Genomic DNA, 13,944 nt, shown 5'->3' on the forward strand with positions numbered 1-13,944 from the left:
GCAGAGGGGAGTGCAGATGGGAAAAGAGCAGACGAGGAAAGGGACAGTCAGGGAAAAGCCAGAGAGCGAAGCAGCCTGGTGGGTCTCTGGGGCCTTGGTTTGGTGGGTGCGGGGACCCAGGGAGAAGGGGAGGTGTGAGTGTGGCTGTGGTTTGGGGGAAGGAGAAATGGGAGACACACAAGAGAGAAGCCTGGCAGCAGGTGGGGCTGGGCAAGGCCGGGTGGGAGCTTCCCACGGGGAGACAAGCCGGACTGGGGCCCAGAGCTTCTGAACGCACGGCGTCGGGCCCCTGTGCTCCTGCGAGGAACCCGCATAACGTCCACACCTCCTGTTTCAGTCACAGAATTTGTTGGCTCGAGCTCCAGAAGAACGGTGGCGATCATGTACCAGATGGCCTTCACGGCGGGGCTGGTGGCGCTTACCGGGCTGGCCTACGCCCTGCCTCACTGGCGCTGGCTGCAGCTGGCAGTCTCCCTGCCCACCTTCCTCTTCCTGCTCTACTACTGGTGAGGCCCTTCCTCCCGCCTACGGGGAAGGGGCACCGGCCACCCTTGTGGCTGCACTTTCTGTCCTCTCGAGGGACCAGCCTCTTGGAGTGGGGGGAACCTACAGGCCGTCTTCCAAAGGCCATGGTGTCCACATGCATAACGCATGGGGCTGCGTGGAGCCCGGCGCTTCCCACACGCATGACGCATAGGGATGAGCGGACCCTGGGGTTTCCCACACGCATGACGCATAGAGATGAGCGGACCCCGGGGTTTCCCACACGCATGATGCATAGAGATGAGTGGACCCCGGGGTTTCCTACACGCATGACGCATAGGGATGAGCTGGTCCGCATAGGGATGAGCTGGTCCCGAGGTTTCCCACACGCATGACGCATAGGGATGAGTGGAGCCCGGGGTTTCCCACACGCATGATGCTTAGGGCTGCACAGAGCCCGGGGTTTCCCACACACATATCGCATGGGGCTGCGTGGAGCCAGCGCTTCCCGCCACTTGTACTGTTCAGGTTGTTCTGTTATTACCAGGCGGCCCTGGTTCCATGTGGAGGTATCCTCAGACAAAGCCTCTTTAGATTGCTTCCCCCAGATAAAGGTGAGCCATGCCAGGAGTCGGACAGAAATCCAGGAAAACGCAGGGCCTCAGCATGTGCACGTTCCAGAAACACAAGGCCAAGCCTCACTCCCAGGTGAAGGAGGCAGCTTTCTGAGGGTTGCTCAGTAGACTTGGGGAATCTGTATCAGCGTCCAGTGGTAGGAAAGGCTCCATAGGTGGCAATTCCCCTGCAATGGCTACCACTCCCAAGAGTCCCCAGGAGTCTGTCCCAGGGGTGCTGGCATGAAGTCCGATGCTCTGTTATCTTCTTGATCCTCTCCCTCTTCCCCCTCTTCTCTTCCTCTCTGCTGTCATCTCTGCTCTTCTCCCACTTCTTCATTTTTATAGTACTATTGGTATTATTATTAAGACTGAAATACCTCTCATCTAGCCATAGAGCAGACATTTGATCTTGATTGAATGAATGAATGACAGAATGAAGGAACAACGGGCCTGCTCAATGCAATGTTCTCTAGGGACTGTGTACCCTGAGCCATTATGAAACAGAATCAGTCCAAACAAGGTGTTGATCATATTAGCTGTGAGTGCTTGGCATGGTCTGAAGGGCAAAGAACTTCACAGGTCAGTTTTTATTGTGGTGGAGGGAAGAGGGCATAGCAGAAAGGGCCACAGAGAGGAATTTCTCATCCCTCCACCTTTTGTCTTAGTTTTGCTGAGAGCAGACCTCATCTGTGGGTGGCACGAGAGTTAACCCAGTCTCTCCAAACGAGAGTTGTACACTTAACGGCCAGGGAGTTCTGAGGAGCCTGCCCTCCCCCTGCCTCGTCCGTGTGAAACAGCGATCTCCCCAGCAGAAAGGCAAAGTCTGCATGCTCAGGCAGGGTGAGGCAGTGAATGCCTGCCAGCTTTCAGAAGACCCTTATGCCAGAGAGGCCCAGTCTTTGAGTTGTACCCTCCTCGTCCCATTTGAAATAGATAGCATGGTGTTGATCTGATTTTAAAAGACAGTAAATACATTTTATTTTGTCTGGGAAATATTTTGAGAAGTGTTCAACAGCCCTTGTATTGCCTGGAGATATCCTGATGTCATTGGGTAATGTACATGGAGCGTCTGCTCTGTGAGTGTTTTCCGTGGGGGACAAAGGCTGTCCCAGGAGAGATGAGACAGACCCCTGCTGCACAGAAGGAAGGCTACTTAGGAAGTGATGGCTCCCTTTTGGTCTATAAATCTTAGGTGACACTAGGAGTATGAGTGGCCCACAGAACTCTCATCTGGGCCACATGGGCTAGCGCACAGTGACCCCAGGTCCTCATCTTCTTGAGGGATTACAGCACCAATGTGGGGAGGGCAGGCCGCACTGAGCAACAGCATCACCCTGCTCAGGGCTGAACGTCAGACTGGGGAAAATGCCAGATAGTGATGAGTGGTGTCCGCAGGTGTGTGCCAGAGTCCCCTCGGTGGCTGTTATCGCAAAAAAGAAACACCGAAGCAATAAAGATAATGGACCACATCGCTCAAAAGAATGGGAAGTTGCCTCCTGCTGATTTAAAGGTGAAATCTAGGAAGGGGTATCTCACATCACTGAATCTGGGGCTGGGTTCTGGTGCAGATTCGTCTGGGGCTGCCAGGGGAAGGAGCAGAACTGTGCCCCTTGTCATGGGTGTGAAGCACAGTGGTGGCAAGGCCCACCTCCCCAGGGGCTCCCTGGTGGCTCTGCTCATGACAGCGTGAGTGTGGCTGATGCTCTCCCTCCCTCCTAGATGCTCTCTCTCCAAGAGGATGTCACCGAAAAGCTGAGCCCTTCGTTTGCAGACCTGTTCCGCACGCCGCGCCTGAGGAAGCGCACCTTCATCCTGATGTACCTGTGGTGAGGGGCGTTCCTGTGCGTTTCTCCAGGGGGAATCAGCGCGCTGGCCCAAACACTGGCCTATAGATTAGAGACAGTGGAATACTCAGGTGGAAAAAGAGAAAGGGAAAAAGAATTTTAATATAGTTGTGAGTGGTCAAAGAGCTCTTTTTATTTCTCCCTTGGGGATTGAATAATGAGAAAAAGGCTTCATTTTAGTAAGGAGCTTTCGTTACCTACGGGAGATCACCAGTGGGATGAGAGAAATAGGATAAAGGGTTATCAGGGCTGCCTCCGTTCCACATGGTCTCATCTTCTGGGAATAGCCAAGTCTTGACGCAGCGTCAGAAGGTGGATGAAAGCTCCTGGAGCTTTCGAGGAGGAAGTTCCATTCCTCATATCTAAACACCCTAGAGACCCTACCTGAGCGTCTCTGTGCATTTGTTACCTATTGACTAGAAAACGCACACCCACGTGGACCCACCCACACGTGCTTTGCACATGCCAGGGGTCTGCATGCTCCCCCAGCTGCTCTCACGAGCAGGAATCCCCTGCCCTGCTCCCAAGGAGGATGCTGGCTCACCTCCTCCACACAAGGGCTTTCCCCTCAGCATACAGTGAGGACCCCCCAACTGCACTCTGGGCCTCACCCCTTCAGCGGGAGCAGCTCCGCTACCCAGGCACACTGGTTTGTGCTTCTATGTGAGGTTTTATTGGAACAAAGAGTTTGTAGTAAATCAGTGCCTGGCATATTGCAGACCGTCAATCAATATTTGCTGAAAGTTGAATAAGTAAACACTGTGCCCCAGAATCTGTCCAGGTTCACCGTGTCCTGTCCTGCCTCAACCTTCACCCTCCCTGTCTCCGAGTTTGCTGTTGGGGTCCTGCACCCAGCCACATGCTGGGCCCGTGAACCTTTGCAAATAGCCCCGTGTACCTGGCGGGTTTCCATGGATACTCAGTGTTGAACTCAGCGTGGAGGCTGGGACTGGCCGCTGCAGTGGAAATAAGTGCCCGCTCTGCTCTGCTGTCTAGCTCCCCTCCCCAGCCCAAGACTCCCCGCAAGGCAGCGTTTTTGACTCTTCTGTTGTGTTACCCCCACCTGCAATCCTCTGGCAAGTTCCATCAGCTGGCTTGGAAATGCCTTCAGAACCTGCTGCTTCCCATCGTGGGCACCCTGGGTTCCCTTGCTGGGGTCGTAGCCCTATCCTTGGCACTAATTCTTTGTATAAATGTCAGCTGTTTCATGGACACTTCTGCAGCATCTCTTACCTGCATTGCTGTAGGCGCCTTCTGGGTGGCTTGCTGGCTTTACCCATGCCCCTCGGTGTTCCACAAAGAAGGCAAAGGCATCCCTTAGAGCTCAACAGACCTTGTCTCTCCCTGTTTACCCTCTGCTGGCTTCCTAATCACTGAGAATAAAGCCAGATCATTTTCTGTGGCCCACAAGGTCTCACGCCATTGGTCCCTGGATGCCCTTTTCTACTGTCCTGCTGGTTGTCATGACTGAGACTCGAAAGGTCTGTCCACCATGTGCTGGCTGTGTGACCTTCCAAAGGGCCTTAATCGCTCTGTGACTCAGTTTCCCCCTCAGTAATGGGAGAAGTGATAGTACCTATCTCATAGATATGTTGGGAGGACTAAGGAGATTGTATGTGTAAACGACATAGAAGAGGGTATAGCATCCATGCAGGAAATGTTCAATGTCAATGTGGTTTTTTTGTTATTTTAATACACACATGCAATTCATGGGCTCTGCCCACAGGTGGCAGCCCGGCACATTTGTTAACTGGCTTGTTGACAGGAAAATCAAGGTTACACGTTCCTTTCTCTTAAACCAGTTTCTTTATCAGTAATACGACTGTGGTCTTTAACTGACTAAATGGTACAGAGGCACTCAGGCTAATCTCAACTCCCTGAGTTGCAGGCAAGCGCCTTCTTTCTTGTTCTCTTGACCCTTTGTCCAATCAGGAATAATTTAGGACTAGAAACAAAAGCATCCCAATGCTTCTTTAGGAGAAATTTTATCAAACGAGGAGATATATTCCTTAGCAACATCCATTTTCATCTCAGTTTTGGAGCCGATAGGTAATTTGTATGCTGGCATGAGACAGTAATTTCTTATTGACCCAAATCTCTTCTCACAATGTAAATATGACTGTAAAAGCTTTCTAGCTTCCAAATGGTATTTTCCCCCCAAAGTGGCACATGAGGCACCCTACATTTTGGCTCAGGTGAGAGTGATTTAGCTAGCCCTCGGGTGTGTGTGCCATATGCTGTAACGTTGCTACATTTTCTCAAATATGGACAGGGGGGTGTGCAATGAATGGAACAGCGTAGGTGAATCAATAGCGCCCACTAAGGACAGCACAGTAAAGGGCCGGGAATGCCATGGTGCGGTTGGAAAGACCTAGCTCATGCCTCTGTCTGTTGTGCCCTGAGTCTTCTGAGTGCCCTGAGTGCATACTGTGTGCCGGGAACTATAACTGGCACTTTTGTACACTAACTCAGTGAGTACTCAAGACAGATGTGGGAGGTACTATTACAATCCCATTTACAGATGAGGGAACTGAGGCCCAGAGGGGTTAGTTAACTTCCTCAAGGTGACACAGCTCATAAAGCAGTCCAACACCTGCCCCCTTACTTCCTGCCCTCTCCTGCCCACCTCCTCGTAGGCCTGTTGGAGTGTCAGATGACGTACGCACGTGCAGGGCTCAGTGCAGAACCAGACATTTAAGTCTGCAGTGAACAGTAGCCATCATCACGTGCAATCTCCAGGAGACTTGGGGGCATATCCTACAAGTCATACTCTCACATCTATCATGAAAAAAATGTATCATCAGGGCCCTTCTAGGACACGCTTTCTCATTTTTACTCCCCTTTTCTCATACTGCTCTAGGGCATTCTAAACCCAGTGATTCATGCTCTTCTCCATCTGCGAGGGACTTTTTTTTTTTTTTTATCAGTCTCTGACTCACGCCTTTGACTTGAAACCTCCTCTTGACTCAGGTTCACCGCCTCTGTGCTCTATCAGGGGCTCATTCTGCACATGGGCGCCACCAGCGGGAACCTCTACCTGGATTTCCTTTACTCTGCTCTGGTGGAATTCCCGGGGGCCTTCATAACCCTCATCACCATTGACCGCGTGGGCCGCATCTACCCCATAGCCGTGTCAAATCTGTTGGCGGGGGCAGCCTGCCTCGTCATGATTTTTATCTCACCTGGTGAGTTGTCTGCTTTCATCATTTCCCAGGCAATCGAAGGGTGGGGAAAGTGTTGTAACTCTTTGATAAGCCTCTGGAATGAGAACAAAGATGAGGTGCTACCTTTGTCTACGATGTTGTTGTTTTTTTTTTTATTTTAAATTGAGGGGCCGTGCACAGTGGCTCATGCCTGTAATCCCAGCACTTTGAGAGGCCGAGGCAGGTGGATCACCTGAGGTCAGGAGATCAAGACCAGCCTGGCCAACATGGTGAAACCCCATCTCTACTGAAAATACAAAATTAGCCAGGCTTGGTGGCAGGCGCCTGTAATCCCAGCTACTTGGGAGGCTGCTTGAACCCAGGAGGCGGAGGTTGCAATGAGCCGAGATTGCACACTCCGGCTTGGGAGACAGAGTGCAACTCCAGCTCCAAAAAAAAAAAAGACATTAACCGCGACCCAAAAAACAACAACATAAAATTGAGTTTTAACATACATAACAATCAGCAAACTATAAGTGCATGACTCCATGAGTTTGTAAAAATGTGTACACCCGGGCAGCATGATCCACATAAAGATGGGGAACCTTTCCAGCTTCTCCAAAGCCTCTCTCATGCTCCTTCACAACAACCCCTGCCACCCCTCCAAGGTCACCACTCCTCTGCCCTTTGTCACCACAGATTGTGTCTGTGCTTGAGCTTCATATAGATGGCACCAGACCAAATATACTGTTTTTGTTATTGTTGTTGTTCTTGTGTTTTGAGACAGAATCTTGCCCTGTTATTCAGGCTGGAGTTCAGTGGTGCAATCACAGCTCACTGCAACCTTGAACTCTTGGGCTCAAGGGGTCCTCCTGCCTCAGCCTCCTCAGTAGCTGGGACTACAGGCATGAGCCACCATGCCCGGTTAATGTTTTTATTTTTTTTAGAGATGGAGTCTTGCCATGTTGCCCAAGCTGGTCTCAAATTCCTGGGCTCAAGCAGTCCTTCCACCTCAGCCTTTCAAAGTGTTGGGATTATAGGCATGAGCCATTCATCATTGCACCTGTGAGATCCACCCATGTTGTCACATGAGAGTGTAGCTGGTACTTCAAACAAAATTATAGTGTAGCATTCCATTGTATAAATATGACACTCTGCATCCCTTCCGCTGTTGATTGTCACTTGTGTTGCTTCCAATGTTTGCCACTTATTGGGACTAAAATCATCCTTGCATGTATCTTTGGGCAGGCACATGCTTTCAGTTCCCTTGGGTACAGGTCTGTGAGCACACTTGCTGGGTCCCAGAGAGGCATATGTTCAGCTCTAGCAGACACTGCCAAACGGCTTTCCAAAGTGGTTAGACCATATTATACTCGTCCCAGGAACACATGGGAACTCTGATTATTCCAGATCCTCCCAACACTTGATATGGCTCATCTTTTTAAGAGTGGCCGTTTCGGTGGGTGTATACTTTAGTCTGTAATTCTTACAATCAAAGATAAACCAAGCTACATTTAAACCCAAAGCAGATTAACTTCAGTCAGTTTTAATTTGAATACATACATTGCCTTTCACATTCATTGCTCTTGGATATGTTGTAAAATAAATACAAGGGCAGATTTGCTCTGTTCTCAGTTTTTATTGCATGTGCTCTGCACTTGTTGGTTTAGTGAGTCATTTTGGTAGGCTTTCGTGCAGGGTATTGTAGAGACTGTAGAAATCTGTATGCCCAAGAACTAGGCCGTGTAGATCAGGCTGGAAAGAAAAAGGGTTGGGGAAAGAAAGTTCAGTTTTCTTTTCCCTTTTTTCATGGAGAAACTCCATGAAACACAGGAAAAGGGGCAGCATGGATCTGAAACAGATTTTGCCCACTTTCTTCCCAATCTCTCTGTTTCTGGAATCCTGAATAAGACGTGATGGATGGGCAGACTTTTAAAAAGTTAACAGCACTGAGTGCCAAGAAGGAGGGCCATTGAGGGCTAAGTCCATTCAGTTGTCACCTGGACAGAGCCCAGGCATTGTCCCCTCCCCAGCCCCCTCCTCCCAGCTCCTGTCCTCCCCTCAGCCCTCTGTCTTAGTCCTTATCACATTTTAGGACAGTCATTCATTCATCCAGCAGGAAATATCTCCAGGCCTTCTATATGGCTGGCAGGTATCTAGGTCCTAGGATCTCAACCATGAGCAAAGCAGAGAGAGTTCCTGCTCCATGGAGCTGACATTCCAGAGGGAAAAGAGAAGGATGTCAGTGCTTTCTACAACAGGCACGGGAGGCCTGAAGAGGCCTAAATGAAATGGGAAGAGCCATGTAAAAATCTGGGGAGAGTTTTCTGACACGTGCAAGGCCCTTGGGGTGAGAATAATGTGGCATTGGAGGGACTGCTCAGGATCTAGGGACAAGGGTCAGGCGAGCTCGTGGGGAGCAGTGGAGTGAGGTGGGGAGTGAGTTGGGAAATAGCCAGCTGTGGACTTTATCCCAAGAGTGGTAGGAAACCACTGGTGGCTTTGAGCAGGGGTGGACTTGACCCGACTTCAGTCTGAACTGGGTCCCTCTGGCTGCTGTGACGAGTGGCCCTGGTGGTGCAGAGTGGAGACATGCTCAGTTCTCTGAGGCCAGGGATGCTGTTCGCTTCTGGTCAAGCATCACCAGGCTAAAGACCTGTGAATGAGGACCTCCCTCGAGGCACTGGAGTGAACTCCTTGCCTTTTATCTTTTAGAAGCTAGATGAGGTGTGGTCCTTAACAGAAGGCTCAGCTTGGCTTCTCTATCAAGGCTGAGAGCTGCAGGAGGCAGAGAGACAGTGTTGCACCCATGAGACAGGTGAGGGGCACTCTCATTTGGACCCTCACACTGGCTGAGTGAAATGAAACAAGATTTCCATAAATAGCCAGTACCTGGGGACAAGGGTCAAGCTGACATTGTGTCTGTGACCCCAGAGGCCTTTATAGTGAGCTGGTGTGTCACAGGGTCACTTGCATTTCAGTGCTGGGGGTAACCCGTGCAGAGCAGATGATGGTGGTTATTAAGGATCTCAGCTTCTTTCCAATGAAGCCAAATTCTTTGATCATTCTCAATAGGGAGAGGGCTTTCTGGGCCTTCAGGTGGTCAAGAACCCCATAGCAGCCTGCCAGCGTGAAACAAGGGCTCGCTTCCCTAATTCTCAGCCTCTGAGACTATTATGAAAGGTGTTTTGGTTAAAACTGTATTGGAAACAAATATTAAATTGAGGATTAGAAATCTGTTTTGTTAGTTTGAGAACTGCTACTAGAGGGATTATGTTTATTGAGTACTTTCTGTGTTTCACGCACTGAACTAGCTATGGATACTATCATATAATAAATAAAAAGCTAACTTTAAAATTCTGTGGTCACAGTAGACATTTGACATTCATCAGCTCTAAGTCTCATGATGACCTATAAGCTGGGTGTCATTATTCCCATTTTACAGCCCGGGAAACCAAGCTGAAATTCAAAAAGCCCATTCTTTCCCCCACACAATGGAGTCTTCTTGAATATGTCATCATCAACTCCCCAACTCCCTTCGCAGTAACTCAGGAAACGAAGCCCCCATCCACACCTTCTTTGTACTTCCTTTCCAGACCTGCACTGGTTAAACATCATAATCATGTGTGTTGGCCGAATGGGAATCACCATTGCAATACAGATGATCTGCCTGGTGAATGCTGAGCTGTACCCCACATTCGTCAGGTGAGTGCATGGAACAGGGGTAGCCAGTGAAATGGCTGTGAACCCACCAGCTCAGTAGGAACCGACATCTCCAAGGTGCTTCCTCAAGATGCCCCCAAGCATTGCTCAGTTTGGACATTGAGGGGCATTGTTAAGAAATCACGTTCAGAGAGATGGGGTTAAGCATCAAGAGAGGGTCAACCCATAATTACAGCAGAGAATGTGAAAGGGGACCCTGTGAGCCGACGGATGGGGTCAAAGTTGTTCTGTACATACAAGTACAAGAACAAAAGGTGTAGAGAAGTGAGTACTGGACAGGGACTTGGGAAACCTGTATTGTAGCCCTGTCCTTGGCACTAATTGATTGTATAAACATCAGCCATTTCATTGACACTTCTGGGCATCATTTTCTTAAACAGCTGACATTTGTATAGTGACACGCGAGTATTTCCATCCATGTGATTCCCTTAAATTTGTTCTTGGGTATGATCATCCCCATTTTACATATGAGGAAGCTGTGACTTAGAAAGGGAAAGAAAGCTGTGACTTAGTAGGGGTCAGACAGCTAGAAAGAAGCAGGGCTGGGGCAAGGACCACATCTTCCTGACCTGGAACCCGGTGGTTTTTCCATTATGGCACATTGCTGTTCTGTAAACTGAGGAACTTTTCAAAATTGTGGTAAAATATACATAACATGAAATTTACCATCTTAGCCACTTTTAAGTGTACAGTTCAGTAGTGTTAAGTACCTTCATACAACCAAGCTCCAGAACTCTTCATCTCGCAAAACAGAAACTCTACTCATTAAACAGTAACTCCCTATGCTCTGCACCCTCCAGCTCCTGACAGTCGCCTGTCTACTTTCTGTTTCTATGAGTTTGGTTACTTTAAGTACCTCATATAAGTGGAATCATATAGTATTTGTCTTTGTATGACTGGCTTAGATCACTTAGTGTAACGGCCTCAAGGATCATGTATGTTGTAGCATGTGCCAAAATTTTCTTCTTTTTAAAGGCTGAGTAATATTCCATTGTACATATATACCACATTTTGTTTATCCATTCATCTGTCAATGGACACTTCCGATGCTCCACTTCTTGGCTATTGTGAATAATACTGCTATGGAAATGAATGTACAAATATCTCTTCAAGATATCTTTTTTTTTTTTTATTATACTTTAGGTTTTAGGGTACATGTGCACAATGTGCAGGTTTGTTACATATGTATCCATGTGCCATGTTGATTTCCTGCACCCATTAGCTCGTCATTTAGCATTAGGTATATCTCCTAATGCTGTCCCCGCCCCCTCACCCCCCACCACACAACAGTACCCGGAATGTGATGTTCCCCTTCCTGTGTCCATGAGTTCTCATTGTTCAATTCCCACCTATGAGTGAGAACATGCGGTGTTTGGTTTTTTGTCCTTGCGATAGTTTACTGAGAATGATGTTTTCCAGTTTCATCCATGTCCCTACAAAGGACACGAACTCATCATTTTTTATGGCTGCATAGTATTCCATGGTGTATATGTGCCACATTTTCTTAATCCAGTCTATTGTTGTTGGACATTTGGGTTGGTTCCAAGTCTTTGCTATTGTGAATAGTGCCGCAATAAACATACGTGTGCATGTGTCTTTATAGCAGCATGATTTATACTCCTTTGGGTATAAACCCAGTAATGGGATGGCTGGGTCATCAGAGAAATCCAAATCAAGATATCTTTTAATTCTTTGGGGTGGAATATCCAGAAGTGGAATTACTGGATCATAATGTAATTCTATTATTAGTTTTTTGAAGGAACTGCCATATTTTTTTTCCATAATGGCTGCACTGTTTTACACTCCCACCAGACGTTCACAAGGGTTCCAGTTCCTCCACATCCTCACCAACACTTGTTAATTTCTGTTTGTCTTTTTGATAGTAGCCATCCTAATGCGTTTGAAGTGTTATCTCATTGTGGTTTTGATTTCTCTGATGATTAATTATGTTGATCATCTTTTCTTTTTTTTTTATTATTATACTTTAGGATTTAGGGTACATGTGCACAATGTGCAGGTTTGTTACATATGTATCCATGTGCCATGTTGTTTTGCTGCACCCATTAACTCATCATTTAGCATTAGGTATATCTCCTAATGCTGTCCCTCCCCCCTCTCCCCACCCCACAACAGTCCCCAGAATGTGTTGTTCCCCTTCCTGTGTCCATGAGTTCTCATTGTTCAATTCCCACCTATGAGTGAGAACATGCGGTGTTTGGTTTTTTGTCCTTGCATTAGTTTACTGAGAATGATGTTCTCCAGTTTCATCCATGTCCCTACAAAGGACATGAACTCATCCTTTTTTATGGCTGCATAGTATTCCATGGTGTATATGTGCCACATTTTCTTAATCCAGTCTATCATTGTTGGACATGTGGGTTGGTTCCAAGTCTTTGCTATTGTGAATAGTGCCGCAATAAACATACGTGTGCATGTGTCTTTATAGCAGCATGATTTATAGTCCTTTGGGTATATACCCAGTAATGGGATGGCTGGGTCAAATGGTATTTCTAGTTCTAGATCCCTGAGGAATCACCACACTGACTTCCATAACAGTTGAACTAGTTTACAGTCCCACCAACAGTGTAAAAGTGTTCCTGTTTCTCCACATCCTCTCCAGCACCTGTTGTTTCCTGACTTTTTAATGATGGCCATTCTAACTGGTGTGAGATGGTATCTCATTGTGGTTTTGGTTTGCATTTCTCTGATGGCCGGTGATGATGAGCATTTTTTCATGTGTTTCTTGGCTGCATAAATGTCTTCTTTTGAGAAGTGTCTGTTCATGTCCTTCGCCCACTTTTTGATGGGGTTGTTTGTTTTTTTCTTGTAAATTTGTTTGAGTTCATTGTAGATTCTGGATATTAGCCCTTTGTCAGATGAGTAGGTTGCAAAAATTTTCTCCCATTCTGTAGGTTGCCTGTTCACTCTGATGGTAGTTTCTTTTGCTGTGCAGAAGCTCTTTAGTTTAATTAGATCCCATTTGTCAATTTTGGCTTTTGTTGCCATTGCTTTTGGTGTTTTAGACATGAAGTCCTTTTCCATGCCTATATCCTGAATGGTATTTCCTAGGTTTTCTTCTAGGGTTTTTATGGTTTTAGGTCTAGCATGTAAGTCTTTAATCCATCTTGAATTAATTTTTGTATAAGGGGTAAGGAAGGGATCCAGGTTCAGCTTTCTACATATGGCTAGCCAGTTTTCCCAGCACCATTTATTAAATAGGGAATCCTTTCCCCATTTCTTGTTTTTGTCAGGTTTGTCAAAGATCAGATAGTTGTAGATATGCAGCATTATTTCTGAGGGCTCTGTTCTGTTCCATTGATCTATGTCTCTGTTGTGGTACCAGTACCATGCTGTTTTGGTTACTGTAGCCTTGTAGTATAGTTTGAAGTCAGGTAGCGTGATGCCTCCAGCTTTGTTCTTTTGGCTTAGGATTGACTTGGCGATGAGGGCTCTTCTTTGGTTCCATATGAACTTTAAAGTAGTTTTTTCCAATTCTGTGAAGAAAGTCATTGGTAGCTTGATGGGGATGGCATTGAATCTATAAATTACCTTGGGCAGTATGGCCATTTTCACGATATTGATTCTTCCAACCCATGAGCATGAAATGTTCTTCCATTTGTTTGTATCCTCTTTTATTTCATTGAGCAGTGGTTTGTAGTTCTCCTTGAAGAGGTCCTTCATATCCCTTGTAAGTTGGATTCCTAGGTATTTGATTCTCTTTGAAGCAATTGTGAATGGGAGTTCACTCATGATTTGGCTCTCTGTTTGTCTGTGATTGGTGTACATGAATGCTTGTGATTTTTGTACATTGATTTTGTATCCTGAGACTTTGCTGAAGTTGCCAATCAGCTTAAGGAGATTTTGGGCTGAGACGATGGGGTTTTCTAGATATAAAATCATGTCATCTGCAAACAGGGACAATTTGACTTCCTCTTTTCCTAATTGAATACCCTTTATTTCCTTCTCCTGCCTGATTGCCCTGGCCAGAACTTCCAGCACTATGTTGAATAGGAGCGGTGAGAGAGGGCATCCCTGTCTTGTGCCAGTTTTCAAAGGGAATGCTTCCAGTTTTTGCCCATTCAGTCTGATATTGGCTGTGGGTTTGTCATAGATAGCTGTATTATTTTGAGATAC

At 47.1% G+C, this 13,944-nt stretch overlaps 1 protein-coding gene across 2 annotated transcripts in view; it reads left to right on the forward strand.

Annotated features, from left to right (window-relative positions):
* SLC22A1 (solute carrier family 22 member 1) overlaps positions 1-13,944 on the forward strand; it is a 58,253-nt gene that overhangs the window by 10,102 nt on the left and 34,207 nt on the right. For both annotated transcript variants that reach the window (XM_032166010.1, XM_032166021.2), the window contains exons 4-8: positions 338-506; positions 2,496-2,610; positions 2,820-2,926; positions 5,915-6,129; positions 9,684-9,792. In XM_032166010.1, coding sequence (XP_032021901.1) covers positions 338-506; positions 2,496-2,610; positions 2,820-2,926; positions 5,915-6,129; positions 9,684-9,792 — 715 coding nt within the window. The remainder of the gene's footprint in view (positions 1-337; positions 507-2,495; positions 2,611-2,819; positions 2,927-5,914; positions 6,130-9,683; positions 9,793-13,944) is intronic.

The sequence above is a fragment of the Hylobates moloch genome, unplaced genomic scaffold (genome assembly GCF_009828535.3).
Source record: "Hylobates moloch isolate HMO894 unplaced genomic scaffold, HMol_V3 SCAFFOLD_2, whole genome shotgun sequence".
Taxonomy (NCBI): Eukaryota; Metazoa; Chordata; class Mammalia; order Primates; family Hylobatidae; genus Hylobates; species Hylobates moloch.